Source organism: Panthera pardus, unplaced genomic scaffold (assembly GCF_024362965.1).
Source record: "Panthera pardus isolate Hobbes unplaced genomic scaffold, ASM2436296v1 HiC_scaffold_19, whole genome shotgun sequence".
Classification (NCBI taxonomy): Eukaryota; Metazoa; Chordata; class Mammalia; order Carnivora; family Felidae; genus Panthera; species Panthera pardus.
The window spans coordinates 7,311,611-7,338,058 of NW_026526754.1; the positions used below are offsets into that span (position 1 = coordinate 7,311,611).

A 26,448-nucleotide genomic window follows, 5' to 3' on the forward strand; every position below is an offset into this window, starting at 1 on the left:
TATTATAGCTCTACGGTAAGATTTGAAGTCAGATAGTACCAGTCTTCTGACTGTTTTCCTCCCTCAATGTTGTATTGAGTGTTCTGAGTCTTGCTTTTATACATAAATCTTAGAATCAGTTTGTTGATATTTTCAAAATAACTTGCTGGAATATTATTCCTTTTTATGACTAATATTCCCTTGTATGGATACACACACACACACACACACACACACACACACACACATATGCACACCCCACGTTTTGTTTATCCATTCATCCATTAATAGACATTGGGTTGTTTCCATCTTTTGGCTATTGTGAATAACGCTGTTTTGAATATGGGTGTATACATACCTGTTAGAGTTCTTGCTTTCAGTTCTTTTGGATATATACCCAGAAATAGAATTGTTTTAGTGTTTTGGGTTTTTTTTGCTCTAATCTTTATTTTTGAAATGACCTTTTATTATCATTTGAGTTCTATCTTTATTTTCAAATTTTCCTTTTCTTTTCAATAATTGTTCTGAATTTTTCTATTTCTAATTTACACTTTTCAGCAGTTTTTAAAATTTTTGATTTCAGAATTCCTTTACACTCTTAAAAATATGAATTTCAAAGAGCTTTTGTTACTGTGGACTATATCTACTTATATTTACTATATTTAAAATTGAAACAGAAAAAATTTAAATATCTATTTATTAATTCCTTAAAAGATAACCATAACATATCCATTACATTAACATTACATTATATTAACATAAATAATGTTTTTGAAAAATAACTATATTTTCCAAAAAAAATAGGAGAGTGGCATTCTTTTATATTCCTACAAATATCTTTAATGTCTTTAAAAATTTTTTTTCTATGTTTATTTATTTTTGAGAGCAAGAGACAAAGAGCATGAACAGGGGAGAGGCAGAGAGAGAGGGAGACACATGTCCAAAGGAGGCTCCAGGCTGTGAGCTGTCAGCACAGAGCCCAATGCGGGCTCTCAGACTGTGAGACCATGACCTGAGCTGAAGTCAGTCGCTTAACCAACTGAGCCACCCAGGCGCTCCATTATCTTTAATGTCTTTTTTTCTTTTTAATTTTTTTAAAATTTACATCCAAATTAGTTAGCATATAGTGAAACAATGATTTCAGGAGTAGATTCCTTAATGCCCTTTACCCATTTAGCCCATCCCCCCACCCACAACCCCTCCAGCAACCCTCAGTTTGTTCTCCATATTTATGAGCCTCTTCTGTTTTGTCCCCCCTCCCTGTTTTTATATTATTTTTGTTTCCCTTCCCTTATGTTCATCTGTTTTGTCTCTTAAAGTCTTCATATGAGTGAAGTCATATGATTTTTGTCTTTCTCTGACTAATTTCACTTAGCATAGTATCTTTAATGTCTTAATTGAAGACGTCTAGACTCTCATATCTCCTTTATTAAATCTGTTATGATATGTTGTTTTGGTTGAAATATGTGTACACATTTTATTATTTTATTTATTTATTTTTTAGGGACTTTTTAAAAAATGTTTATTATTTGTGAGAGAGCCAGAGACAGAATGCGAGTGGGTTGGGGCAGAGAGAGAGGGAGACACAGAATCTGAAACAGGCTCCAGGCTCTGAGCTGTCAGCACAGAGCCCAACGCAGGGCTCGAACTCACAAGCTGCAAGATCATGACCTGAGCCGAATTCAGACGCTCAACCAACTGAGCCACCCAGGCCCCCCCCCCCGCTTTTTTTTTTGAAATATATGTACATATTTTAAGATTTTATTTTTAAGTAATCTCTATACGCAGTGGGGGCTTGAACTCACAACTCTGAGACCAAGAGTTGCATGCTCCACTGACTGAACCAGCCAGGCATCCCTAGTTGAAATATATTTTTTTTTAAATGATGCATCACACAGATAAGCAGTTGGAAAAGGGAAGAGTATTTTATAGCCTTTTCAAGAGATTGTGGATATTCTTTTTATATGACATGAAAACTGGACAAATGGTAGTTTCTTAAAGTTTAGTTGTATGTAGAGTCTGAAACCATTGTCAGTGTACTTTGTACTCTTGCATTAAAATTCATCTGTAACATCTTGCATTTAACTGGATCTTTTACCCATGCGTGATTTTGTGACATCATGCATTGGTCATTTGAAAGATATTAACTCAATGAGTTATGTAGATCTTCCCAATGCTGACAAATTTCATTCTGTATAACATTTAAAAATCATGTTTGTTAATGTCATCAATCTCATTAGAAAGATCTTTCAGTGTTGGGAAGCTGTCAAGTTCATAGTGGCAGATACAAATTTTCCAAAATTCCCATTTCTGCTTGAAAACTCAAATGTTATAATTGACAACAATTACTGTCACTTGTTTTCCTGAAGTAACAACCTCACTTTGTTTTCAAGAAAATGTCTGCCAAATAGTCAAGTCTGAATAACCATCATATATCAAGTTTTTATTTTTTTCAAATAAAAATGGTATTCCATAAAAAAGTAGCTAATTAAGCTGGCATCTCAAAAATCACACAAATGTTTTCTCTCAGGGCATCCACCATACTTCAGTATGCAGCAGAAGTACTTCATGCATATTTCTAATTTAATCAGACAAATAAAAAGGACATGTACTCAAGATTCAAAAATTAATAAAGTTAATCATTTTTACTGCTTTTTAAAGGACATTCTTAAATGAAACTGGCTATTTTAAAAAGCCATGGTAAAGAACACAGTGACTATGAGTGAAGTTTGATGCCACTGCCTTGAGTCATCCTAAGGCCCCAGTAGTGTTTCCTTTTGCACCATAAGTGAAACAGTGGAAAAGCTAATTAATATTTTAATATTATTATGCAAATAATTTAAAAAAATACTTTTGATTTTGTGGACCCCTGTGTATGTGTCAGGGAACTTGAGGGATCCACACTGTGAGGACTGCTACATTTTGTTTTGGTATCTTTTAACTTGTTTCAAAATATTAAGTTACAATTTTCATTTGTGTTGTAGCTTTCTGGAGTGTTTTCATTCTTTAAGGATGTTATTCTCTTTTTTCTTTTATTAACCTCATATAAAATTTGACTGTAATCTTTTTCTGTGGCTCTTTTAAGTGTAGTAAGTTTTCCTATACTTTTAGATAGTAAGGGTGGGCCAGAATAGCCTTTCCAGTTTCAGGGTTTTGGAGCTCCCTCTTCTGTTTTGTTCACAAAGTACTAAAAAATGGAGCTTTATGCTTCCTGTTATCTGCCATCTTTTCTTCTCTCCCAACTTGTATCTGGACCTTCTCTTTCTTTTGAACCTGTTGTCTCTGTCCCATTCAATGTGGATTCTACTCCCACTCTACTTCTCTTTCTCCCTGATGTGGGTCTTGTCTGAAAGGGATCTTCACTTTATTACTTTTCAGAGTTTATATGGTCCAGACTGTTCTAACATCTTAAAACCTTATTTCAGTGCAGTCCTCTGGCACCTATCTACAAATTGGATCCTGCAATACCTCCTTCCGGCTTTGATTGGTATTGTATTTGGCCCACCACACTTGCCAGTGAGTTCCTATTGACAGTTTTGAGATTCTCCTCTTTTCAGTGCTGTTAGAAGTCTAGTTGACTTTCTTCCATACATATAAATATATTATATAAATATATATGTATATACTTTAAAGCAGTTACACACATACATTTCCCTCACTTAATGTCTTGGAGATCTTCCATATGATCATCTACAAATTGACCTTATTCTTTTTAATGACTGCATAACAATAATTAACACATATATAACAATGGTCATGTATCAGGTACTATTCTAAATTTTGTATATATATTCATTTAATTATTACTATTCACACCTTATTAGTTAAGTACTGTTATTATCCCCATTTTGCAGATAAGGAAACTGAAGTCCAGAGAGATGAAGTGACTTGTACAAGGCCACAGATCTAGTACTTTGTTCATTGTATCAGTGTACTGTTATTTAGGACATTAAGTTCTACGCTTTTTTTTTTAATTTTTAATGTTTATTTTTGAGAGAGAGAGGGATAGAGCGCAAGCCAGGGAGAGGCAGAGAGAGGGAGACACAGAATCCAAAGCAGACTCCAGGCTCTGAGCTGTCAGCACAGAGCCAGATGTGGGGCTCGAACTCATGAGCTGTGAGATCATGACCTGAGCCGAAGTCAGACACTTAACTGACTGAGCAACCCAGGGGCCCCTAAGTTCTACTCTTCTGCTGATAAATCCTGTGATAGTTTCCTTTTTCTTCTTTCTTTCTTTTTTTAAAAACTATTCTAAAACCTCTCTGGAATTGATACCTATGTGTATAAATTATATATCCTAGTGAAAATTTTTGAGTATTATCTATAGGGCTAAATTCTAGCAGTAGGATTACTGAATTTCTTTTTAAATTTTGTTTTGAGAACTTTGGGAGACTTTTATTACATCCTTCAGGGTGAATAGAGAAACACAGGGGTTCTGTAAAACCAAGGTTTGATATCAATATATTAGGTGATAATGCTGCTTTTAAAAGGAAGATGATCTTCTTAGAAGCTTTGAATGTAGGGCCTTTTACAAATGGGATATGGGAGGAAGCAAGGCCTATTTTCACTGACTGTTGTTTATATAAGCAGAGATCATAATATAACTACTGATGATCTCTTTTCAGAACTGGTGGAGTCTCTTTCATTGCAGGGATCTTATGCTGGAAAAATTCATTCCATTGGTGATGCCTTCAGAAATTTTAAAAACCTCCGATCCTTAGATTTATCAAGAAATTTGATCACTAGCCTGAAGGTAAGTTCTATATTCTATGACTAGTCAGTTCAGCCCTATCTATCTATCTATCTATCTATCTATCTATCTATCTATCTATCACTGTTTGTTTTGATGGGAAGAAATAAGAGATAGGTAATACCAGCCTGGGGAATATAGCATCTTCCTTTTAAATGTTTCCAAACTAAATTTTATTATTTACTGTAAAATTCATTTGACTCTATTCTATATTTGAATTTTTTAAAATATTTTTTATTTTTTAAAATATTGGGGAAAATTTCTTTTGTACTTAGGGAAAATTATATTAAATGATCACAGCCTAAGGCAATAGTACAAATTTTTTATGTGTGTAAAAAAATTACAAGAAGGACTTGTGAAAATACAGATTCTTAGTTCTTACTCTGAGAGAGATTCTGAGTTAGTGGGTCTGGGGTGGGCTCAGGATATACCTGGGGATTCTGATGATGTTGGTACATGGAGTACACATGGAGAAACACTGGTCTGTGTTGTTACTGGATTGTTGCTGGTTGTTAGTAAATAATTTTTTCACAGAGGAAGAGGAAATGGTGGTACTGAAAACAAAGAAAAATGTCTGGATCAGGGGATGGTAGAAGAGAGAGCAGGACAGGAAAGTAGGGTGAGAGCAGGCTTGAGCAGAGTGTGTGAGGATTAGCAAATACACTAAGAGCTCTACAAACATCAGTGTGCACATACAGAAATGGAAGTTCTGTTTTCTTAGTGGTAGACCCCCAGATGGTGTTTCTTCCACATGTTCCCATTTTACCCAGTTTTGTGCTGGTCTTGGTTAAGCCCTTCTTTTCGAGACTCAAGGTGAAGGACTCAACGGATGCTATTCAGGATTAGTTAATGATCTCCTGGATTATTCCACCCATTTTGTGCTTTTTAGGGGATACTTGTTCAACAATACAAGCCAGACCCAATCTCAAGGTCTAAATGAAGGGTCCAAAAAGAGGAAGTCCAAGCAGGGTTTTCAACTAGGATTCTAAAAATAGAAACTGCAAGTTAAACTAGGTCTTTAGACTATTTGGTAGCAGCCATTTGTATTTGGCCCATCAGTTTCAGAAAACATTAATTCAGAGTTGTTTAAGTCTCCTCTTTTCACATGTATGTATGTTAATTTTCAAGCTAAAAAATTGAGTGAACATTGCCATTATTTGTTTTTATACTCACTTTCTTTCCGCTTCTGTAACTTGGACAAAAAGCTATTGTGAAGATTAATCAAATTAGCATGTGTACACTGCTTGGCATATAGGAAGCACTTGGTAAATGTTTTCTACGTTCTTTTCATCTATGACTTATCTGCATATATTTATCTCTAGCAGTTCTGAATGGTTTTGCTTAATTTTCTCAGGGGGTAAATGTTTTGTGGTTATTTCTAGTGTAACTTTGGGGAATACATGAATTCATGCAAACAGGAAAAGTGAGAGGAGGATAGAAGACATTTCCTTGCCATTTACACATTTAAATAGAATCCTAATGGTGTATTGCCTGGAAAATGTGGCCAAAGTCACTGACAGCTATTCCTAACCAGTGACCCTTTCACAATGTAGAAGTTAGTGGAATTGAAAAAAGCCAGAAATAAATGCATCAAAGTATAAACAGTGTTTTATTCAGTGTTTTATTCAGAAATGCTTTGAGTTTTCTAAATTTTTTTGCAACAAAAAATGGTAATTTTAAATGAGAGGAGGATAAAAAACATTTTATAAATACATGATGGAAAATAATTTTACCATTCTGAAATAACTCTTAATGACAGAGTTCCTTCTATAGTAAGCATTTTTACTACTAAAAGTATATGATTGTACATATATATATATACATGTTTTGGATTCTGTCCTGAAATTTAGTGTTGGGCTAAAGCAGCTAACTAGCCAAATACATGAAAATTAAACAATTGTTTTCAATAGTAGATTTCAGCAAAGGAGGAAAATGTGACTTTTCTTCTCCAGTATCCCAGAGAAATGGAAGGGTAGGGTAATTCTGAAAGGAGAAACAAGGACAAGAAAGGTTCCAGACTGTTCCAGGAGGGAAGACTTAGAGATAGCATTATTTTGTTTTCCATATAATCCATTGACCCTAAACATGAGGCATTGAGATATAAGAACACAACAACACACACACACATTTAATTTTTTTTATTATGCCCTTCTCCTCCAGTGCTGTCTCTTTTGCCTATTTCTTTTCCTCCTGAAAATTGAGGTGCTTCTGGGGTCAGGTGAGTGGATGTGACAAAGGTGAGAGAAGGGCAAAAGTGACTCAGCCTAACTACCACTGGAAGGGAGAATTATCAGGGAGCAACAGAAGTAGAGAATTGACTGCAGATATTTCTATGTCAGACTTTGTAAGGAGGAAATGTATGATATCTATGAATTATTTAATATAGAGAACATCTAGTACCCATGGGATACTTTGTTCTTATTCTCAGACATCTTACTTTTTTTCATAATGTTTATTTATTTTTGAAAGGGAGACAGAGCACGAGCAGGGGAGGGGCAGAGAGAGAGGGAGACACAGAACAGGCTCTGAGCTGTGAGCACAGAGCCTGACGTGGGGCTCAAACTCACGAGCTGTGAGATCACGACCTCAGATGCTTAATCAACTGAGCCACCCAGGGACTCCTCGGGCATCTTAAATGGGAGTTTCAACCCTGCCTTTCTCATGGTTGACCCAGGTAACATGTTTAAGGATCGAAGTAATAGATATATTTCCATCTGTATCTATGAGATTCCTAGTCCTTACCAATGTGCAGATTCATAATGTGGTCTTTTCCTTGCAGGGCATCCAGTATTTATGTTCACTCCAAGACCTGAATTTATATTATAACAACATTCCTTCATTAGTGGAGGTGTCCCGCCTACAGTCTTTACCCTTCCTCAAAGAACTAGATTTGAGACTCAATCCTGTTGTCAGGAAAGATACAGATTATAGGCTCTTTGCTGTGTACACGCTACAAACTCTGGAGAAACTGGGTGAGACCCTCCTCCCCTGTTCCTTGTCCCTGAATTTACATTAAACCAGCTGCCTCCTAACTTTTTGGGTGTTGGCCCAGAGTGTGCACTGGCAGGATATATTTGTTTATTAGTCAATATTTATGTAACTCTTTTGTGTTGGCAGGATGTATGGCAAGTCCTTTTTTTATTGAATGACAATCTATGATTTTTATCAGTTACTTCCAGCTTTAGTTTTCTTCAGTTGATGGTTTCACCACCACTTCCTCTCCAACAAAGAGTTTCCAGTTGAGATTTATTTTTCCAGGTGCCCCAAATTTGCAACTATATTAGCAATAGAAAATGAATACAACTCTCTGGGGCTTAGTTGGTAAGGAATAATAATTATTCTTTCAAATGAGGTAGTCCACATTTCTTTATAATTTTATTGTTGAAATTGAAATATACATTTCTTAATGATACAAACTTGGATTTCACATGCCCCTAGGAAAGTTATTATAGGGAAACTAAGTAATGTCTGTCAGAAACAGTGTAACTTTTGACATTAATATTAGGTCTTTTGGATTGTTTGCTGCAGTAAACTACTCTCCTGCAGGGGTAATTACACCTATGTGGCAGTTGTTGCTATGACATCCCTGTGGTCTCCCTGAGTTACTACTTGCTCCAGTGACAACATAGTAGCAGTATTTTGTGACCTGTCTCTAACAAAAGAATATGAGACTGATCTTTAGTTTTTACTCTGTGAATATGTTTTTCTGACTTACTGCTGTTTACTCCAAAAAAGAAACATGCTCAGACCACGCTTTTTGCCTCCAGATGACCGAGCAGTGCGAGCAAGTGAGAGAAAAGCTGCCAAGCTGCATTTTAGTCAGTTGGGCAACAGTGAAAATTTTCTTTTAGAGGTGGAAAAAAGGTAAGACAATCCTTTACAAAAAAAGTTTTAGTTTGGTTCTGGACATAGCAGTGAATTACTGCTTAATGTCTTCACTTTCCAGTAGAAATCTCCACAAGTTGTAAGAATCCTCAGATCAGGAATAAAAGTATCTATTCAATATATTGAGATTTATCTAGGATGAGAATCTGGCCCTCAGGGGGAGCATTTCTGCTTTGTTGAACCATTGCGTCTGCTTTGGATATGATTGTTGAAAATTCTCTAGAGCTGCTGTTCAAAGCTTATAGATAGGGATACCATGAAATGACTTATAAATGCTTACCAAATCTTTCTTGGAGTTATAAATCAGTACATGGTCTTTTCCTATTGAATTAGAAGGTTTACATTACCACAGAGATAAATTTGTTAGAAGGTAAGGGAACCATTTTTCTACAAAACTTTTTTACAAAAGTTTGTAAAAAACTTTTTCTACAAAAGTAAACAGACCTTGAAGCTCTACAGTATTGGAAAGGTAGATTTTTCTACTTCTTGTTACTAAAATATGAACAAAATAAGATACCATATCTTCTACTATAAAACCCATGCTCTTTATCTTAAAAAGGTAGCTTCATTTTTGAAAAACAGAAATCCATTACAATTTACATAATACAGAAAAATACAGTGAAAAAAGTAAAAGTCACCCCATAGTCTGCTACCAAGAGTTAACCTCTCGTAATGTTTGGTATACATCCTTATAGACATCTGTGTACCTACCTATAGACACATGTACATGTGTCTATTAGTATTGTTTTCTGATGATAAAAGTAGTGCATGCTTGTTATTGAGAACCTGGAAAGTATAGAAAAACCATAAGAGGGGTACCTGGGTGGCTCAGTTGGTTAAGTGTCCAACTTTGGCTCAGGTAATGATACCACAGTTTGTGGGTTTGAGCCCGACATTGGGCTCTGCATTGGTGGTGCGGAGCCTGCTTGGGATTTCTCTCTCTTCCTCTCTCTGCACCTCCTTTACTTGTGCTCACTCTCTCTCTCAAAATAAATAAATAAACATTTAAAAACCACAAGAAATAGACAAGCAACTCATAATTTCACTACCCAGAAATAAACACTAATTATATTACGGTAAATATCCTCTTAATCTTAGGTGTGTGTGTGTGTGTGTGTGTGTGTGTGTGCGTGTGTGTGTGCGCGCTTATCTCCAAGGTTATGTTATATAATGGATATCTAAATACATATTAATAATAAAAATAATACATATATAATATTTATTTTATAGTAATTTGCTTCCTATATGTACCATTTTTAGTTTAAGATATCATGAACATATCTCCACAGCATTAAATATTGTTCCCAAAATGAGTTTTTCTTCATTTGTTTATTACCTTTCCCCACCATGAGAACTAGGACTTTGTTTGTCTTGTTTATTGCAGTATCCCTAGTGCTTAGAATAGCCTGGCACATATAAGGTATTAAGAAACAATTTGTTGAATAATGAATGAATGAAGTCAGTGTCTGTTGGTCTGGGATCCTTCTCTTTGCCTATCTCTGCTCTTATCCCTTATAAGTTTTTTTTCTTTTCTCTTTTAAGTTTATTTATTTTGAGAGAGAGAGAGCGCGCGCACAAGTGAGGGAGGGGCAGAGAGAGAGGGAGAGAGAATCCCAAGCAGGCTCCATGCTGTCAGTGCAGAGCCCAATATGGGGCTCAAACTCAAGAACCATGAGATCATGACCTGAGCTGAAACCAAGAGTTGGACGCTTAAACACGACTGAGCCAGCTAGGCACCCCTAACCTCTTATATGTTTATAACATAGCCCTCAGAGAGCATTTTTAGTTCCCTACATATTTTTTTAGTTCTCTATTTTTTTAAGTTAATTATTTTGAGATTTTTACATAGAGTAAAATTTATCCTGCTGTAAAAAGAACTGGAATGTTTCTAAAAAGTTATTTCTATATATATATTGTGACCTAATTCTTATTTTAATTCATTGGGGGTACCCTGTTTACTGTAGAAATACAGAGATGAATTAATGTGTAACTGAATACATTTTCTAGTAAGGCAGATAGTTAGCACTATCATATTTCTGTTTAGTTATCACATAGTGATTGCAAAACCAGAGGTAAAATGTTACTCAAGTGCCCAGTCCTAACATTAATATCTTAGCTCTCCAACCTTGGGTAAATATTTTTTTTAAGTTTGTTTGTTTGTTTATTTATAACCAAGTTAGTTAACATGTAGAGTAATAATGATTTCAGGAATAGAGTTTAGTGATTCATCACTTACATACAACACCCAGTGCTCATCCCAACAAGTGCTCTCCTTAATGCCCATTGCCCATTTAGCCTATCCCCTCACCCAACACCCTGCCAACAACCCTCAATTTGTTCTCTGTATTTAAGAGTCTCTTATGGTTTGTCTCCCTCTCTGTTTTTATCTTATTTTTGCTTCCCTTCCCCTATGTTCATCTGTTTTGTTTGGGTAAAGATTTTTCTTTAAGTCTTTCTGAGTCCCAGTTCCTCCAACCTATAAAATGGAGATAATAGATAATAGGGGAGCTTTTATGATTAAATAAAATGGTGGGTGTAAAGTGCCTAGCTCATAGTCTAGGCTGTCTGTACTTCCCAATCTGTACTTACTGTAGTTATATTTTACTATACTACTTCAATCAAATGCAAAACTTGCCTTTCTTGTCTGTTTTTTTTTTTTTTTAAACTAATGGCTGTGGTTGTCCACACTGTAATTCTTGGCAGCAGAACCTTTCTTTCTGTGTCCTATGAGTTTTTTAATTCAAAAGAAAATATTCCCTTAATCATTCAGACCTAAGTTTGTGTCAAGAAAACGGTGTCTGAATGTTCTGGCTTTCATTCTTTAAAGGCTGAACTATAGTGTCCTCCTCTCTCACTATTCCCAGTAAAAATATTATGACCTTAAAAGTAGGGTTTAATTGGGGGTGCCTGGGTGGTTCAGTCAGTTAAGTGTCTGACTTTGGCTCAGGTCATGATCTCACGGTTCATGAGTTCGAGCCCTGTGTCGGGCTCTGGGCTGACAGCTTAGAGCCTGGAGCCTGCTTCAGATTCTGTGTCTCCCTTTCTCTCTACCCCTTGCCCACTCACATTCTGTCTGTCTCTCTCTCAAAAATAAACACTAAAAATTTTTTTAAAAATAGGTTTTAACTGAAACACTTTGTGAAATTAATATTTTCTAGATCATTTGAGGAAAAAATCTGGTCACCATGAATTAATGTTTTCTAAATAGCATTTAGTGGTGATCTCAGAAACCTTCTTTGCGTTTTCTTTTAAATTGGGGTTTTAAATAAATTATTCCATGTGGCAGCTCTAGGGAGAAGACAATGAAAAGCTGCATGACAGATGAGAGTTCTGCATCAAAAGTCAATGCTGATATTGATAACAGAGTTGAAACTGGTAAGTTTTGTCTCTGATCACAAAATGCTTAAGACATAAGTTATTTCAGTTTTTATGGGCAGTCTTGGGTAGGATGAGGACAAAATAGTTGAGAAATAACAGATTTGCAGTAAGCACAAGATTTACTGACTGTGCTTTTCCTCCCTTCTCTCACTGCCAGAAGGAGCCCTATTTATTGAGCAGGCATAAACCAGAACCTATTAAGTACAAGCTATAGTCAGAATTCAATTTCATTTATATCAGTTTACATTCAGTACATTCTGAAAGTTGCATTGCCAGTCCCCATGACTCCTGAGCATTGCTTATGGTGATTGATTCATTAGCCAGAGACTGGTGACTCGTCTGCATCAATGTAGCTTAAAACCTGAACCTTCTGTGCTTCTCCACCTTGAACCTTTGCAACTGCAGAATCTCTTGTGTTTGTGTTATATTCCTGGTGAGTGTTGCCTGTAAGCACTATTGGTAGTGCAATATAATTTAAGTGGTTATACCACATTAATGGTTGTGGCACAGGCTAGGAGAAAGCTTTCCACAAGAGAATACATGCAGTGGATCCTTATGGATTAACCTAGCACTCATTAGATGACCTTTTATTTGAGAAAATTTTATTTTGTAGAGGCCTCTGTCCCCTTAAGGATATACCAAATTATTTACAACCTCTAAAAATTAATCCCTAAAATCCCAGCAATAACTTTAATAGATGGAGTATGTAGTTTAGACATTAAGAATTTCCAGTTTATAACATACTGTATTTTGTTTTCCTTACTGCTTATCTATCCTGGCTGACATTTATTGACAAGTAATTTTAACATGATTTCATGGTAAAATAAGCCATAGTGAAGTGTGATTTTTATTTTTCTTTCTTGGAAGCCTCAGTGCACACATGCCATGGAGCATGGATTGCTTTATTTCATTTTATTCTTTAATTTTTTTAATGTTTTTTTTATTTTTTGAGAGAAAGATGCAGTGCAAGTGGGGGAGGGGCAGAGAGCGAAGGAGACACAGAATTCAAAGCAGGCTCCAGGTTTTGAGCTGTCAGCACAGAGCTGGACGTGGGGCTCGAACTCATGAACTGTGAGATCATGACCTGAGCCGAAGTCGGATGCTTAACCTACTGAGGTACCCAGGCTCTCCCTTTATTTCATTTTAAATAGCATTTTTTTTATATTTAAAGTTTGATGAAATTCTATTGTAATAATTGTGGAAAATACTGAAAAGCATGAAGAACAGCATTGTAATCATTTATTAGCCTGTCCCCTAGAGAGAATCCCAATGAATAATTTGGTATACAACCTTCCTGTCTTTTTTCTAGGTAAAAACATTTATATATCAATTTCCAGAATGACAAAAGATACAATGAAGTGTAATTTGACTGTCTCTTTGTATTAGCTGAATTAAACTTCATTTATGTTATATTACATCATTAGCACACATAAAAATTCACTCCATGAATTAAAATGTTTTAAAGTGCACAGTCTCCCCTGAGAAAAAACTGCTCTGCTAGACACAGGGCCCATTTCTAAAGGTTCTTGGAAGCTCCAGCTGTTGCCTGGATTTTTTTTTAATATAAAATTTATGTTGCTACTTTGAAACATTAAACAGCTTTGCTTTCCACTGAAAATCATGTTTGTGCTAGACCCCTGGGGATTGTTGCCTGTAAGCACTGTTGGTAATTCAATATGACTAAAGTGGTTATGCCATGCTAATCGTTGTGCCACAAGCTAGGAGAAAACTTTCTGGAGGACAGTTTCCACTAGCTCAGTTCCAAACAGTGCTTTCCCACCAATCATTTAGAATGGGCAGCAAAACTATTGTCTTAGATCTTCATCCTATTCTCCTAACCACATGATCTTTGACTCTTTCGAAGGTTCCTCTCTCTTTTCCCATAGCCCCAAAATAAACATACCTAGCCTATGTCTTTAGACCTCTTCTTTCTTTCTTTTTTACATTTATTTATTTTTGAGAGACAGAGCACAAGTGGGGGAGGGGCAGAGAGAGAATGAGACACAGAATCCAAAGCAGGCTCCGAGCTGTCAGCACAGAGCTAGATGCAGGGCTCCAACTCACCAACTGTGAGATCATGACCTGAGCCAAAGTCAGACGCTTAACCAGCTGAGCCACCCAGGTGCCCGTAGGGTCTCTTCTTTCTTTATTTGCCCTTACTGATCTATTTGTAAAACTTGCTTTATTCCCTCCCTCTAGATGACTCTTAAATATATTGATCTCAGGTCACCTAGCTGGCTCAGTCAGTAGAATGTGTGGCTCTTGATCTTGGGGTTTTAAGTTTGGGCCTCATGTTGGGTGTAGAGATTACTTAAAAATAAAATCTTAATATAGATAGATAGATCAATCTAACTTTGTATATACTTAGAATCTCCACTAGTAAACTTTCTAGTCCCTCAACCAAACATGTTAAAAAACCAAATGAACCCCTTTCCTCCAGCCCTAAACAGTAACTAGGGTTTCCTCAGTGTTACCACCACTTTCCTAGTACTCAGGCTTAGAACCATACTGAGATTTGATGCTGCTCCTTTCCTAAAGACCAGCTGAACATTTATACTCTATAGTATGATCCACAGTTGATGAGCCTTCCTTTTCCTTTCCTAATGGTCTCTTAATAGGCATGCGTAATAGCTATCATTTATTGAGTGTAAACTCTGGGCCAGGCTCTGTGCATTATCTCATGTAATCCTCACAACATCCTTGAAGGTGGTTATAATTATCCTTATTTTACAGTTGAGGAAACTGAGACCCAAAAAGGTAAAATAACTTGTTCTAGTCGTACAGAAAGTGGCAGAGCTGGAATGCAAACTCTGGTCCATCTGTCATCAAAGTCCTGTTAAGCATTACACCATGCTACCTCTTGGTCTCTTCCTTCAGTTCATTTTGTACTTTCCTGTCAGATTAATTTTCATAAAACTCAGCTGTGATAATTATACTTGCCTGCTCAAAAATTTACATGGCTCCTCTCACCTACTAAATTAAGACTCCTTAATTTGACATACAAGATTCCCTTAAACTATGACCACAGTTTATATCTTCATCCTAACCTGAAACCTGTCTCCTGTTTCTGAACTACAGTTTCCAATTCTGCAATCACATCAAACCACTGTCTCCTCCTCGGATAGTTATTCTTTTCTCCCTCTTCTGCCCCTGAACTAACTCTGTCTTGGTATGCTTTAATCAAAATCCTACCCTTTTTTAAGTGACCCAACTCAAAGTCCATTGTCTTTAGTGAAGTGTTTTTGATTCTTCAACCAAAAAAATTTTTGTGTTTTTGTAAATCCACATAATGCATATATATATATATATATATATATATATATATATATATATATATATATATATATATATATATATCCTGGTATATGTACTCTGGAAATAGAAAATTCAACCACTCCCTGAATCACTTGCAGCATCATTAGGAACATGAGACAAACACGAAAGACCTAAGTAACATAATCCCAGGTGATGCATATGAAAACATCAAGTGAATGGTAGAGATCAGTGTTCCTCAAACTCAGCGCTAAGGACTCAGTCCAGGGATACACTCAGAGGTCCACAGGCAGTGTGAGATCCCTTACTTTTGCGTTCTTGTTTGATGCAAAAAGCTGACTTTATTCACTGTGTATTCTCAGTGTATTCACTGTGTATTCACTGTGTATTCTCCCCTGCCTCCACACACACACAGCCTCCACCACTACCAACATCCTGAACCAGAGTGGTACTTTTGTTACAATTGCTGAGCCTATATTAATGTGTCATTATCACCCAAAGCCCATGGTTTACAATAGGGTTCATTCTTGGTGTTGTACGTCTTACAGGTTTGACAAATATATAGTGATATGTAGCCACCATTTTAGTATCCTACAGCATAGTTTCACTGCCCTAATCTCTGCTTACCTAGGCATCCCTTCTTCCTCTCAAAGCTCTGGCAACCATTGATCTTTTTACTATCTCCATAGTTTTGGGTTTTTCCCAATTATTTTTATTGTGGCAAAATACATATAAAATTTACCATCTTAACCATTTTTAAGTGTACAGTTCAGTGGTATTAAATACATTCATAATGTTGTGCAACCATTACCACCATCATCTCCGGAACTCTTTTCATCTTGTAAAACTGAAACTATATCTATTAAATGATAACTCTGTATTTCCCCCTCTCTGCAGTCCCTGGCAACCACCATTCTATTTTCTCTATGATTTTAACTGCTTTAAGTACCTCATATAAGTGGAATCATACAGTATTTGTCTTTTTGTGACTGGCTAATTTTGCTTAGCATAATGTCCTTAAGGCTCATCCATGTTATAGCATATGTCAGAATTTCCTTCCTTTTAAGAGTGAATAACATTCCACTGTTTATATATATCACATTTTGCTTATCCATTCATCTGTTGATGGTCACTTGGATTGCTTCCACGTTTTAGCTATTGTGAATAATGCTGTTATGAACATGGGTACACAAATACCTCTTCAAGACTCTGCTTTCACTTCTTTGAGGATAGGCCCATAATTACTGCCTCATATGGTAATTTTATTTTATTTATTTAAAAAAAATTTTTTTTAACATTTATTTTTGGGACAGAGAGAGACAGAGCATGAACGGGGGAGGGGCAGAGAGAGGGAGACACAGAATCGGAAGCAGGCTCCAGGCTCTGAGCCATCAGCCCAGAGCCCGACGTGGGGCTCAAACTCACAGACCGCGAGATCATGACCTGAGCTGAAGTCGGATGCTTAACCGACTGAGCCACCCAGGCGCCCCTATTTTTAATTTTTTCAGAAACTGTGATACTATTGTCCATATCATCTGTACCATTTTACGTTCCCACCATACAGTTGGACCAGCAATTCCAATTTCTCCACATGCTTACCAACATGTGTTATTTTCTGTTTTTTGTTTGTTTGTTTGTTTAATAGTAGCCATGCTAGTGAGTATGAGGTAGTATCTGGTGGTTTTAATTTGAATTTCCCTAATGATTAGTGATGTTGGGAATCTTTTTTTGGGGGGGGAGGGCACAAGTGAGCGAGGGATAGAGAGAGAGAAACGGGGCCGACCCAAAGCAGAGCTCATGCTCACCCAAAGCAGGGCTCAAGCTCACCCAATGTGAGACTCGAACTCACAAACTGTGAGATCATGACCTGAGCCGAAGTCAGATGCTTAACGACTGAACCACCCAGGTGCTCTGTTGAGCATCTTTCACGCGCTTTTTGACCATTTGTATATCTTCTTTTGGCAAAATATCTATTCAAGTCCAATGCCCACTTTTATTTATTTTTAATTTTTTTTAATATTTATTTTTGAGAGAGAGAGAGACAGAGGGTGAATGGGGAGGGGTGGGGCTACAGAGAGAGGGAAACACAGAAACTGAAGCAGGCTCCAGGCTCTGAGCTGTCAGCACAGAGACAGATGCGGGGTTCAAACCCATGAACAGCAAGATCATGACCTGGGCCAAAGTGAGATACTCAACCAACTGAGCCACCCAGTTGTCCCTAATGCCCACTTTTAAAGTTGTTTTTGTTGTTGTTGAGTTTTAGGAGTTCTCTATATATTCTGGATATTAATCCCTTATCATATATATGATTTGCAAATATTTTCTCCTATTCAGTGAATTTCCTTTTTACCCTGTGGATATTGTTTTTAGATGCACAACATTTTAAATTTTCATGAAGTTCAATTTGTCTGTTTTTTTCTTTTGTTGCTTTGCCTTTGGTGTCTCATCCAAAAAAATAATTGCCAAATCCAATGTCATGGAGCACTTGTCCTGTTTTCTTCTAAGAGTTTTATAGTTTTAGGTCTTACGTTTAGGTCTGATCCATTCTCAGTCAATTTTTATATGTGATCTTAGATAAGAGTTCAACTTCATTCTTTTGCATGAGGGGTGGGACATGAGTAGTTGCTATTGCTACTGCTAAGAACTGAACATGACTGAAGTTAACTTCAATTTAACTTCCATGTCTTCCCCTGGAAACTGAAAGCCTTCAATAGACTCCAGAATTCCAAAATAGTTACATCAGACAGATTCTGCCAATGTAATTGTTGCGCTTGCAGAAGACAGATGCAGAGTGTTGTTTACTCTGCCATCTTCCCTGTCTCCATAGTTTTGCCTTTTCCAGAACGGCATATAGTTGGAATCATTAAGTATGTAACCTTTTCAGATTGGCTTCTTAGTATTATCAATATAAGATTCCTTTATGTCTTTTCATGGCTTGATAGCTCCTTTCTTATGTTGTCTGGATATACCACAGTTTATCCATTCACCTACTGAAGGACATCTTGGTTGCTTCTAAGGTTTGGCAGTTTTGAAAAAAGCTGTTATAAACATCCATGTACAGTCTTTGTGTGGACATAAGTTTTCAATTCTTTTGAGTAAATACCAAGTGTTTAGTTTGCAAGAAACTGCCAAACTGTCACCCATACAATCTGCTTTTTAAAGTATCTTTTTATATACTGAGCTTCTTAAATTGAAGTTTCTCAAACTGGATTCATATTCTCAGAGTTTATGAGAACATTGAATTTGAGAAACACTGATGTGGATGGACACATGCTATAGAAGCTCAGACTGCTAGGAGCAGAGGTGAAAAGGTTTTGTAGCAGATGTGGAAACAAAGTCATCAGCCCTTAAAGGCTGGTGAACCCTGGGATAGCCTAAGAAGAGGAGGAGGGCATTGTGGTTGGTGGGATTTGTGTGAACAGCTGTGTGAAAGTGGTAATGAGTATAGCAGGTCATAGAGACAATTGAATGACCATGTAGTTTGAGTAGAAAGTTTATGTTGGGTAAAAAGGTCAATTATTGAAGAACAATGAATGCCTTACTAAAGATAATATGTGTGCATATAGCACACATACTCTGTGAATTGAAAGGGGCCCTGCTCACTCTTTTAGCCATTTCCTTTTACCTGTAAGTAGAATTACATCTAAAACATACTGATCTAATGGGTATCTTATTTCGAAACAGCAAAGGGACGCCTGGCTGCCTCAGTTGGTAGAGCATGTTATTCTTGGTCTTCTGGTGTGAGTTCAAGCCCCATGTTGGGTATAGAGATTACTTAAAGTAAAGTAACATCTTAAGGAAAATAGAATAGCAAAGAAAAATTCACCACAATCATCCTTGTACAAGAACGAAAGCAGCATTATCTATAATAGCCCAAAAGTCTGTCAGATGATGAATGGATAAACAAAATATTGTATATGCATATAAGGCATATTATTCAGCTATAAAAAAGAATGAAGTACTGATACATGTACAATATGTATCTTGAAAAAAATCATGCTAAGTGATAGGAGCCAGACACAAAAGGCCAAATACTATGTTATTCCATTTATATGAAATGTCCAGAATAGGAAAATCCATAGAGACATAAAGTATATTGATGGTTGCCAAAGGCTGGGAAGGAGAAGAGAATTAAAAGTGATAGCTAACTGGGTTTCTTTTTGGATAATGAAATTAGATAGTGTTGTGGTTGACAACTTTGTGAATATACTAAAAACCACTGAATTGTATACTGTAAAGGGTTAATTATATGGTGTGTGAACGAAGTTAAAACAAAGATTCTCCTCTCCCCCAAAAAACTGATTCTAGGGGTGTCTGGGTGGCTCGGTTGAGCGTCCAACTTCAGCTCAGGTCATGGTCTCACGGTTGGTGCGTTCAAGCCCCACATTGACCTCTCTGCTGTCAGCACAGAGCTTGCTTCGGATCCTCTGTCTCCCTCTCTCTCTGCCCTTCCCCTGCTCGTGCTCTCTCTCTTTGTCTCTCTCAAAAATAAACATTAAAAAAAATGATTCTATAACACTTGTTAATTGATTAGTATGTGAGATGGGTGAGAGTCAAAGAATTAGTTTCTATCTTGAGAGATTGGTTGAGTAGTAATCCCAATAGAGATGCAGTTTGGAGTGGAGGGTGGGGGAGCATCCATAAAAGTAGGCTTAGAAGTGAAGATAATGAGTTTGGTTTAGAAAATATCAACTTCTTATTTGTCTGGGAGGGAGGCACTCCTTGGACAAAGTTCAAGAACCTTAGGTCTGGACATCAAATCAGAGATCAGAGTGGAGATTTAGATTTAGGGTCATCCAGATTTAAGTGATAAAGGGAAGGTCTGGTAGCATTCAGCAAAGAGTTTGGACATTGGGAAATTTGCTTAAACAAAGAGGTGCGTTGAAAGAAAAAGAACCTGTGAATCTGAAAAAGAATATAAGTACAGTAGAAGGAAACAGGATGGAGCAGGGTCTTGGACACCTGGGAAGTGTAAGTGTTGTTCTGTAGGATAAGAGTAAGAGGAGGTCTGAACCCAAAATCACAGCTTACTAACCATTCTCATTATCTACTAAGAATCAGGTTAAGATCAGTAATTTTTGCTTTACTTTTTTTTTTCTGTGTTACTACTGCAGTAGGAGCCAAGGAGCACAAAATTTTAAGAGCTTATAAGTAATTCTGTCAAATACAATGGTAGAAGAGCGTTTCATACTGAATAGGCAATTTCAATCCCATAAGGCAACTCAGAAGTAGGAAGTATTTGGGGCACCTGGGTGGCTCAGTCGGTTAAGCATCATACTCTTGGTTTCAGCTTGGGTCATGATCTCATGCCATGTGGGTTCGAGCCCCACATTGGACTCCATGCTGACAGTATGGAGCCTGCTTAGGATTCTCTCTCTCCCTGTCTCTCTGCCCCTCTCCCTCTCTCGCTGCCCCCTCCCTCTCGCTCTCTCTGTCTCTCTCTCAAAAATAAATTTTAAAAAATAAACTTAAAAAAAAAAAAAAAAAGAAGTAGGAAGCATTTTAGAGCCCCAAATGAACTAAGGGGCCTGGATTTTCAAAAAGCTGACTTTATTCACTGTGTATTCTCAGTTGCCCTGGCTTACAGCAGCTTTCTGTTGCCAGAGCCTACAAATAAAAAACTAGCAGAAGAACACGTTGTTTGACTAAGGCCCAAGTTTTTGAAACTATCTTAATGCTTACATAATCCTGCTAGGGGGAAACACCTCCCTAAACAAGAAACTCTTATTTTCATTCAAGTTCCCCCCAGAAGACTCCAGATCCCAGAATTCTACAATTAATAAGTATTGATCAAGAGTGTGCAAAAACTTCTGTACAAGTCTTCCAATCTAATAAAAATCCTAACTGGCTCTCTCTTTTTTTTTTAATGTTTATTCATTTTGAGAGAAAGAGAGAGAGAGAGAGAGAGAGAGGCAGAGAGAGAAGGAGACACAGAATACGAAGCAGGCTCCAGGCTCCGAGCTGTCAGCACAGAGCCTGACGCGGGGCTCGAACTCATAAGCCGTGAGATCATGACCTGAGCCGAAGTGCGACACTCAGCCAACTGAGCCACCCAGGCGCCCCCCAACTGGCTCTTTTTGATAACAGTTTCTAGGGTGGCTAGGACTAGTATATAGTTTTGTTTATTTGTTTTTAAGATTTATTTTTAAGTAATCTCTACACCCAGTGTGGGGCTCGAACTCACAACCCCACGATCAAGAGTTGCACACTCCATGTTCCACCAACTGAGCCAACTTGACATACCCCATTACTTTGTTTTAACCTTACCTCAACCCTAAGAGATAGGTAGTCTAGATTTTATCATCACTGTTTTACAATGGAGAAAATCAGAGAGGTTAAGCAGTTTGCCCAAGTTTACATGGTTTCCAGGTGGTGGCACCAGAACTAGCTCTCAATCTTGTGACTTGCCTTCCAGTAGTATCTTTCCATAAGGCATATTGCCTTTGAAATCTGGTCAGTGCTTCATTGTATGCCTTTTCTTTTAACACAGACTCAAACAAAGGACTTTTTATTCCCTTCCCCAACCGGGAAATAAAGGATTCTCTCACGAGTACTTCTGCAACCCAGGACAATGGTATAGCAGATCAGAAATTGGACACTTACTCACTGGGGACACAGGTAATGTGTTCACTTTACTGCTGATTTATTGACTACTCAATGATTAATACCAATAATTCATTGGACTCTCTGTCTATGAAGGTCTAAGAGCATTTGTTTGATAAAGGCATTTTAGACCCTTTAAAAGGAAAAAGGGGCAAAAAAGTAAGTAAGTAAATAAATAAATAAATAAAATTAAAGGAAAGAACAGACAATACAGAGGACTTTCTCCATTAATTTCAATCTCCCTTTTCCCTCTCCCCTACTAATTTGTTATCAAATGTAGTATATTTATGTATACAACTTTTAGCACATTTTATGCCAAGTATTTTGGCTCTCAAACAGATGTTTTGGCCAGTTTTAAAATTTCTCTTCTCAGTGCACCTGCGTAGCTCAGTCAGTTAAGCATGGGACTCTTGATTTTGGCTTAGGCCATGACCTTGCAGTTTGTGGGTTTGAGCCCCACATCCAGCTCCATGCTGCTTGGGATTAGCTTTCTCCCTCTCTCTCTGTTCCTCCCCCACTTGTTTCTCTCTCTCAAAATAAAGAAAATAAACATAAAATTTCTCTTCTCTATCCAATGTCTCCATCTCCTGTTACCTTACTTCCTTAAATTTTCTACCTCTGACTTTTCATTACTGAATCTTAACATCTCAAGGGTAGCTTTCCCAAAGCTGCCTGTTCATTGGAACATAAAAGAAGAAAAGTTAGGGGTAAATAAAGGTGGCATAGAAGTTGTGGACAATGGAGAGGTAGAGATTATTTATGCAAGATGAGGCAAAAATTAATGAGCTTTTAGTGAAAAAAATTGGTTAGGGGAATACAACCATTATATAAGCCTCATTTATATGAGTGAGTATGGGGCGCCTGGGTGGCTCAGTCAGTTAAGCATCCAATTCTTGATTTAGGCTCAGGTCATGATCTCATGATCATGAGATCAAGTCCCATGTCCAGCTCTGTGCTGGGCACAGAGCCTGCTTAAGGTTCTCTCTCTCTCTCTCTCTCTCTCTCTGCCCCTCCCCTGCTCTCTCTCTCTCCCAAAATAAATAAATAAATAAAATTAAAAAATAATAAAGGAAATGGAGACAAAGAATAATATACAGTTAAAATTAAATAACACTTTTTAAATTAAAAAACACAATTTCATTGAAACTACTGGAAGTGACAGACAAAAAGGAAATTAAATAGCTTGCTATATATTCTTTTAGTTTAAGAAATAAGTAGGATTTCTTCTTCTCTATAACTACCAAACTGAAAACTTGAAGATGATATTTAAAAAAGCAAACCCTAGATGGCTTTCTCTTTTGTATTAATCCTTGCTTTAATTATGCCCTAAATTAATTTTCAATCTCTTAAAACTCTCAGTAACACCTGTAGTTGATGCTCAGCTTTATCAGAAGGTAAAATAAATACAAGAGTTCTTTAAACAGAAAAAATAAAGTTGGAAAATGTGAACCATCTAACTTCTATGCTGAGCTATTTAAAGCAGAAAAAATACAGTATTTCACTGGTATGTCTTTTACCAACTGAGGCTATTTTGTCTTTTCAGAGAGTCTCCTTACCTACTCCAAAGCAGCTCTAGAATCTTTTTGGATTGTGGCTATTTAAAAATAGGCTTAAGAGGCACCTGGGTGGCTAGTCAGTTAAGTGTCTGACTTCAGCTCAGGTCATGATCTCATGGTTCATGGGTTCAAGCCCCACGTCAGGCTCTGCACTGACAACTCAGAGCCTGCAGCCTGTTTCAGATTCTGTGTCTCCCTCTTTCTGCTCCTCCCCTGCTTGTGCTGTCTCTCAGAAATAAATAAACATTAAAAAAAAATTTTAAACAGGCTTAAACTAGGACCTTTGCTTGAAGGTCTGTTTCCCTAGGTTGTAAGGATAGACTTGGTTACTAATAGGAAAGTATTCTGAACCCCTGGTCTATCTAGTAAGCTCATGTTTGGATGCCCATTGACTGCCTTTTCCTAAACATTCAAACTTTTTTTTTCATTGCAGGAAGTGGCAAGAAGGGAGGTCCCAAGTGACAATCACCAAGAAGATGGTAAATATTTTGTGCAGGGAGTATTTTTCTCCACACTAATCAGAGAAATCCAGATGTTATGAGATTTGGGAGAAGATGGAGGTGTCTCAGCCCTAGGGCCCTACAGGGTCAACTAACTCTTTTCTGCTTTTGTAGGGGGCTGCCCTGGAAGCTTAGTGACCTGTAAGGCCTTACTGGTTGAAGAGTGGATATTCTGACTTCCTTTGTTCTTGATTTTTTGTACTGGCTGACTGTTTCTTTTTACTTTTTCTTATCTTTCTTGTCCTCTTTTGGATTTATTATGTTTTTATTCATCCATTTTTTCCCACCTACTGGTTTATAAGTTATATACTGTTTCAATATTTTTACTATTATTCCCTAAACTATAATATGTGCCCTTCACTATTATAATTAAAAAATTAATCAATACCTTAGGCTGCCTGGGCGGCTCAGTTGGTTAAGCATCTGACTTTGGTTCAGGCCATGATCTCCCGGTTCGTGAATTTGAGCCCCTCATTGGGCTCTGTGTTGACAGTGTGGAGCCTGCTGCAGCTTCTGTGTCTCCCTCTTTCTCTGCCCCTCCCCCCTTGCACTCTGCTCTCTCTCTCTCTCTCTCTCTCTCTCTCTCTCTCTCTCAAAAATAAACATAAAAAATTACAAAATAATTAATCAATACCTTAACTTTTCTCTTGGATAATTTAAAGAACTTAAAGTACTTTACTTCTTTTACTCCCTCCCAATTTATGTATTATTATTATAGATTTTAATTCTCTATACTTTCTAAACCCATATGAAATAGTTTTTATACAGCCAGTGCTCATTTAGATTTATCTTCGTATTTACCACTTTGTTTATTTCTTTTTTTCATCCTAGATTTCCCTTTTGAGATCATTTTTCTCTAGCTTATAGTACATCTTTTAGAATTTCCTTTAGTGTGGGTTTACTGTGTTGAATTCTTTTAGTTTTTGTTTGTATGAAAATGCCTCTCTTTCACCATTATTCTTTTTTTTTTTTTTTTTTTTTTTGAGAGAGAGAAAGTGAGAGTGTGAGTGGGGGAGAGGGTGAGGGAGAGGGAGAGAGAGAATGTTAAGCAGGCTCCATGCCCAGCATAGAGCCCAACGTGGGGCTGGATCTCACAACTGTGAGATCATGACGTGAGCAGAAATTAAGAGTCAGATGCTTAACCAACTGAGTCACCCAGTCACCCCCATTACCATTATTCTTAAAAAGTATTTTGGCCGGTTATAAGTTTCTAAGTTGGCAGTTATTTCTTTCTGAAAATTGAAGTTATTCCACTGTATTCTTTTGTTTTTGCTTTTGAGAAGTCAGCTGGAGGTCTGTCATTCCTGCAAGGATATTGTCTTTTTTTCTCTGGCTGCTTTTAAGATTTTCCAATTGTCTTTGGTTTTCTTCAGTTTCAGTATGATATGTGGATTTCTTTTTATTTATTCTGTTTGGTGGTTATTACACTTGAATCTGTGAATTGTGTCTCAATAATTCTGGAAAGTGCTTCAAATGTTGTTTGTATCCTTATGTCCTGTCCTTTCTTTCTGTCCTTTTGGGAATTTTGATTAAATAAATATATGTTAGAGATCTTTACTTTGTCCTCTTTGTCTCTTATTCTTTTGTATTTTTCATCTTTGGTTTTTGTTTTTCTTTGGTCTGATCTGCACTTTGGATAATTCCTTCTGATCCATCTTAAGTTCACTAACCTTGTCTTCAGTTGTGTCTAATCTGCTTGCTTGCTGAGTTCTTAATTTCAATAGTTTTATTTTTTAGTTCTATAAGTTTTGTTTCTTTTTCCAAGTCTTCTGGGTCAGTTTGTATAAACAGAAAATTTAAAGCTTTTTTAATATTTCTTTAAACATAGTAAACATAGCTGTTGCATACACTGGATGTTAATTCTAATATCTGAAGTTGTTGTCATTTTGTTTTTTCCTCATACTTGTGTTGTCTTATTTCCTTTTTTGTTCCTTTGCTTTGGTTATTTGCTATATATTTGAAAAACTATTTGTAGGAATCATTTAAAGTCTTACATAAAGGTATCTTTTCCAGATCAGATTTTCATTTGCTTCTACCAGGTACCAGGAACACTCTCATTCTGGGATCACTTTAATCCAAGCTCAAAGCTTGAGGTTCCCTGGACCCACTCAGGTGATGCAAACCTGGATTACCTGTCAATACAAGGACTGGCTTATTTCCAGTTTACCTTTACTCTGAAGGTTGCATCCTGCTTGGGGTTCCATCTTCATATGTATGTGGGGAGGGTAGGGGAGAGGAATGGTTTGTCATACTCCTCACTTTGGATGGATGCTGAACTTTACTTCCGTCCCTGTCACCCTAAAACTTCTGAGGGTAAAAGTGACTTTAAGTGCTAGACTTACCTATGTGAGTCCTTGCTGTCAACTAGATTTTGGCCTAGAAATTCCTTACCAGCTAACAAGCTTTTTGATGTTTATTTATTATATTTATTATAAATGTTTATTTATTTTTGAGAGAGAGAGAGAGTGAGTGGGGAGGGGAAGAAAGAGAGGAGATACAGAATCTGAAACAGGCTCCAGGCTCC

At 37.0% G+C, this 26,448-nt stretch overlaps 1 protein-coding gene across 8 annotated transcripts in view; it reads left to right on the plus strand.

Annotated features, from left to right (window-relative positions):
- The window catches only part of LRRC36 (leucine rich repeat containing 36), a 57,963-nt gene that overhangs the window by 6,282 nt on the left and 25,233 nt on the right, over positions 1-26,448 (plus strand). For all 8 annotated transcript variants that reach the window (XM_019455622.2, XM_019455615.2, XM_019455617.2 and 5 more), the window contains exons 2-7: positions 4,605-4,732; positions 7,509-7,701; positions 8,497-8,593; positions 11,901-11,989; positions 21,756-21,883; positions 23,858-23,903. In XM_019455622.2, the coding sequence (XP_019311167.2) occupies positions 4,605-4,732; positions 7,509-7,701; positions 8,497-8,593; positions 11,901-11,989; positions 21,756-21,883; positions 23,858-23,903 (681 nt within the window). The remainder of the gene's footprint in view (positions 1-4,604; positions 4,733-7,508; positions 7,702-8,496; positions 8,594-11,900; positions 11,990-21,755; positions 21,884-23,857; positions 23,904-26,448) is intronic.